This window comes from Conger conger, chromosome 19, assembly GCF_963514075.1.
Source record: "Conger conger chromosome 19, fConCon1.1, whole genome shotgun sequence".
In the NCBI taxonomy this organism is placed as follows: Eukaryota; Metazoa; Chordata; class Actinopteri; order Anguilliformes; family Congridae; genus Conger; species Conger conger.
The window spans coordinates 13,054,081-13,059,174 of record NC_083778.1 but is presented as its reverse complement, the minus strand read 5'-3'; the positions used below and the strand labels follow the sequence as shown (position 1 = coordinate 13,059,174).

At 46.1% G+C, this 5,094-nt stretch overlaps 1 protein-coding gene across 1 annotated transcript in view; it reads right to left on the bottom strand.

Annotated features, from left to right (window-relative positions):
* st8sia1 (ST8 alpha-N-acetyl-neuraminide alpha-2,8-sialyltransferase 1) overlaps positions 1–4,518 on the bottom strand; it is a 14,690-nt gene extending 10,172 nt beyond the window's left edge. The window contains exons 1-2 of the mRNA XM_061229708.1: positions 3,683–4,518; positions 358–502 (exon numbers count right to left, since the gene is read on the bottom strand). Coding sequence (XP_061085692.1) covers positions 358–502; positions 3,683–3,861 — 324 coding nt within the window. The 5' untranslated portion in view covers positions 3,862–4,518. The remainder of the gene's footprint in view (positions 1–357; positions 503–3,682) is intronic.
* Between the last annotated feature and the right edge of the window lie 576 nt (positions 4,519–5,094).

Here is a 5,094-nt window from a genome sequence, read left to right as displayed (position 1 = left end):
TCTCACTCACACACTCTCTCTCTCTCACTCACTCACTCTCACACACTCTCTCTCTCTCACTCACTCTCTCTCTCTCACACTCACTCTCTCTCACACTCACTCTCTCACTCACACACTCTCTCTCTCTCACTCACTCTCTCTCTCACTCTCTCTCTCACCCTCTCTCTCTCTCACTCTCTCACTCACTCTCTCTCTCACTCACTCACTCTCACACACACTCTCTGTCACACACACACACACTCTCTCTCTCTCTCTCTCTCTCTCTCACACACACACACAGGCACACACAAACACACACAGACACAAACACACACTCTCACTCTCTCTCTCACACACACACAGTGATGAAGTGGTTACCTGCACAAACAGGGGGTAGGTGTCGTTGTTCACGGTGCGGGAGTGGAACAGCTCTCCGTCGTACCAGATGACCTTCCCGAGGGGGGAGTTCTCCTTCGTCACGGCGAACATCTTCCGTGGGTCGCAGCATACTTTCAGCAGATTCCTGTCGGAAGATAATAACACATTTAAATCGATTAATAATAATAAAAAAGGGACTACCGGTGAATAGAAGCTGAAGCAATCGCTGGTACAATATGGGCTATATTGAAGGGCAACATTCTACGTTCATGTTTAATGTTGTACAGGTCCCATAGGCTACAAATAAATTATTAACAATAATAAGAGAACACTCTGAAACTGACAGGGCCCTGGGAAGGGGATTATAACGATTAAGTGTACACGGTCATCCATTCTGTAGATGTGGTGGACTGTAAGAGATGGTTATACATGCATGCAAGCACACAGACACACACACACGCACACAGACACACGCACACACACAGACAGACACTCGCACACACACACACACACACACACACACACACACTACAAGTTAATAACTGAACAAACTCAGGGATGGTCCAGACGGAAACTGACCAATCATTATCCAGCGCTAATGCTGAAGGGCTTCCTTGTGAAATAAGAACTTTTGGAGGTGCACCCGAGCAAAGTGATCGATATCGTCACAGAGACTGTATGCTCGGACAAGCTATACAGTAACCATCCAGGGAAGCGTTCTGTTGACCTAACAATGTTGTGACCATCTTATCTTGTATCTTGTGTACAATAATTATTACTGTGCACACAAGGTCAACGCACTTATGTTTTCCTACATTAAAAGTTGCTCTGGTTGTATGAGAAATCAATGTCACGTAAGCCTCCTGTAACGGAACTGAACCTTCCCCCAAGAGCTGCCTACTCTCCGCAGATGCACCTCACAGCTGAATTCTTCAAACAAGCAAGCCAAGCTCATTGTCCGCGACAGGCAGGAGTGATTGTGCTCATTTTGTCTCATTTCGTACGACGGTCGGAAAGGCCGGAAACGGCTTAGCTGCTGATCAGTGATTCCGCGACGCTGCTATATTTACAGGGAGAAGTGAGACAGGGAAGCCCCGGTGCCACAGAGATCAGGGTCACATAACGATGCACAACCTCCCAGACTTGTGCTTTTTAGACCACGGTGACAGTAAATGCGGGGGCATTGAGGAACCTCCGGGGAAAATAAGATGCGCCCAATTAACAAATTATTTTGTAATATGCCGACGAAATCGGTCACCGCTAACCGACCTGTTCTGTGGATCAACATAATCTAACGTAATGAAAATAACCGTACGAGAAGCTAAAATGTGTGAGCGTATCGCAAACACACATCTAACAGTAAAAGACACGGCAGCACCGGGAGAGGCGCACATTGGAGCATTAACCCCCATCGTCCCGCGTGCTCTGCCCTGGCAAGATGCAAGGGCAGAGCACCGAAGGGGGGTAACGCTCCACGGTTCCCCGGGGGCTGGAGGATGAATCGCAGCCTGCGACAGAGGACGATGGGTGAGTCAGCCGGCGCGGAGCAACGGCCGGAGAGACGTTCTGCGGTGTCAGCTCAACACGCGCAGATAATGACGCCCCATATAGGCTACTGTAATACGGCATGTGTGTCATCTTGTGCTCCCGATGTAAAAATCCAGCTACGCCGGCTCAATTTTCAAGCTGGTCGTATGCTGGTCTAGCTGAGTTTCAGTTGGTCAACCAGCACGGCCAAGCTGATCGTAAGGCTGGTCTAGCTGGGTAGGAGCTGGTCAACCAGCTGGTGCTGGTAGCTTGTCTGAGCTGGTAGCTGGTCATCTGAACTGGTCAACCGGCTAAACCATGTCGAGCGGGGAGCTAGTCTGAACCGGTCACCCAGCTACCAACTGTCTCAAAACCGAGCTTGAGCAGTTTTTTTCAGCAGGGCTGAATGCGCGAGGGGGTCTTTTAACTGATGCAGAATTTTGATCATTTCCCCCCCCCCCCCCAAACTCGCACTATGATGGGGACACAGTGGCTGCAGTTGAGACGCTTTATGGTGGCTCAACTCACTGAGGGAACAACTCGTTCACCTTCCACCCACATAATCGGACAAATATCTTGCAGCAGATAGCATCATGTAATCACACCATGGCATGAACCATCTGATAAAGCAAGATAAGAAACAACTCCTGGACATTCCTGTTCGAAATACGGTGCCCCACCATACAGTATATCAATCTTGCTGACTGTTCATTTTAGTAGGTTGAAAAAAAAAAAAAAAAGGTCAGTCTTAAGGCCTATCTTGAGCTTTGTTGGTATTACACCAGATAAAGCGACAGCGCCGTAAAATTTAAGACTGTAGCCTCCCACCATTCCATGAATAGCAAGGAGAGGCATGTAAACGATTGAACTGTGACAACCGCAGTGCTCGGCAGCTTGTTACGGTACAGTTATTTGGTTGCCCTCTACACTACGGTGAACAACGGCTGTGATCTCGATTAAGAAGTCTTCACTCCGCATTGTGAACGCCGAGACACCGCTGCGCAATGAACTGATTTATTTGTGATGCCTCGGCCATTCCTTCCGTTTCTTGGACACTGAAATAAGCAAAGAACCTCGAATGCATGCGCGAGGATACGCATCCAAAGCGTTCATTCTGTAAAACAGCAGAAATACTCCTTGTAACGGCAATTCTTCAATTGCAAGGTGTGGCTCATCAACGCCCGCGCTCCGTCTCGATCGTCTAAGAATGCCGTTATAAAATAGGCTAGCCTAATAACCATTTGAGAATGCATACAACCTAACTCGTTGTTATCAAATTAAGGCGCCAGATAGCTTAATTTGCACCCATAAATGAAATTTAAAATGAAGTTTCATCTTCACAGATATTCAACTTATTGAGGGGCGGGGGCCATCAAAAGTCCCTTAAATATTCAACAATCGCTGCATGTTATCAAACATGGTAAAAGGCTTCACCATGATTACGGTAGCTATAAGGACACGATCACCGAATCCCTTACCTGTATTAAATTATTTAATTAATTAAATTAGCATAGATATGATCTTCAATAAGTATACATTCCAAGAGAGAGAGAGAAAAAAACCCAATGCAATCATTGGTTATCACACCAGTTAGGCACCAATACAACCTGCTGAAAAGTAGGGGGAGGTTAAAAAAAATAAATAAAAAATTAATCTATTTCACATAACCGCAGGTGTCTTTCAATTAGATTCCAAATAGATAACTTATCCTTTTTTTTTTTTTATTCAAAATAATATATTAAAAAAAATACAAATATAAATAAAAAGTCAGCAAAGATAAAATAACGGGTTAAAATACCTAAACAAATGGATTCCGGTCTGGTTCTTCTTCCATTCTTGTCCCTGGCGTAAGACTTCATTGACAATCTCTTTGTCGCTGGGCAGCCGATAAACTGGGTAAATGTACAGCCAACACAGCACCAGCACGCACAGCGCAGCCCACACCGACAACTTGCTCCGGGGGCATCTTACGAACATTATTACGGTCGAGGCGGGATTTACATACGGCCCATCCGAATTCTAAAGGTATTTTAAGCGGCGACCAAAGGGATAGGCACGCTAGCTACCTCCATTGTCGACACATGAAATGTTTCATTTTGGTTCATCTTCACGCTTCTTGCTTAATGAAAATGAGTCGAGATTGAGAGTCAAAAAATGTGGTTTTACATCGAGATGTGCACACATGAAATCATTTTATTTTCCCACCACCGGACGATTCTGGATTTCTGCAAAATTAAGACCGTTGCTCTGGCTATCGAAATGAGAATGATCTCGCGAACTCAAAGCGCTTCAGAAGTAATCGGTTACATCTCTCTCCAGCCTTGGCGGACAGACGGCGCTCATCTTGCTTCATCCCAGACTAGCGCTGCATCCCTGGAATATCCGCCGCAGTCTCCTCCCGCCGCACGAGGTCTGACAAATCTGTGCAGAGAGCTCAGTCGCCTCATTGCGTCCGTGAATGCAATTTCGGACGATTCCCCCCCCACCCTTGTACTGTAAATCCAACCACACTTCGTTCTTTTCGCTCCTCGCTCGCACTTCTCCCTTTTTCACAAGGGGGTCCGAGAGCCCGACAAACTGGGATCAATCCAACGGAATAACTCTGCCAGAACAAAGCGTCGTTCTTGTGCCTTTTTGCCTGGTCGAAACGCTGCTCGCGCGTCCTGTCACTCAAGCAGGGGGGTGTGTCCGTGGGCGGGCGCTGCACCGAACTGGACTCCCCATCATGTGCGGATTCGGGGGAAACTGAATCGCGAAATGCCTTCAGCGTTGTTTATGACATAAGGTTGAGTACGACAGGTTGAGTATGACATAAAATTAGACGTCCGGATATTGTGTCTAATCTGAATTTCACAGGAAATTATGGTCATTAAAAACACAGTTTATAAGAACTATCCGGTCTTATAGACGGCACACCAACTGGGACAGTGCCCCCATTTATTATTAACAGTTATTAATACACATGGCGATAATTGCATCCCAGAATCCCTTGCTTATAGGACTGCCAGGGTTGTTTAAAATGCAATCATCAAAAACATAAAATCACAGGGGGTTTCCCAATTATCAAAATGTGTTCCAAGAGAGATAATCATCTATGAAAAAGGGTCAATTAATTTTTTTACTTTATATTGATCACTCCTCACCGGCCCCACCATTTTGTCAATCAAATCTCCTTGGCAAAGCAGACCGATAGCACAGAGATGCGGGACA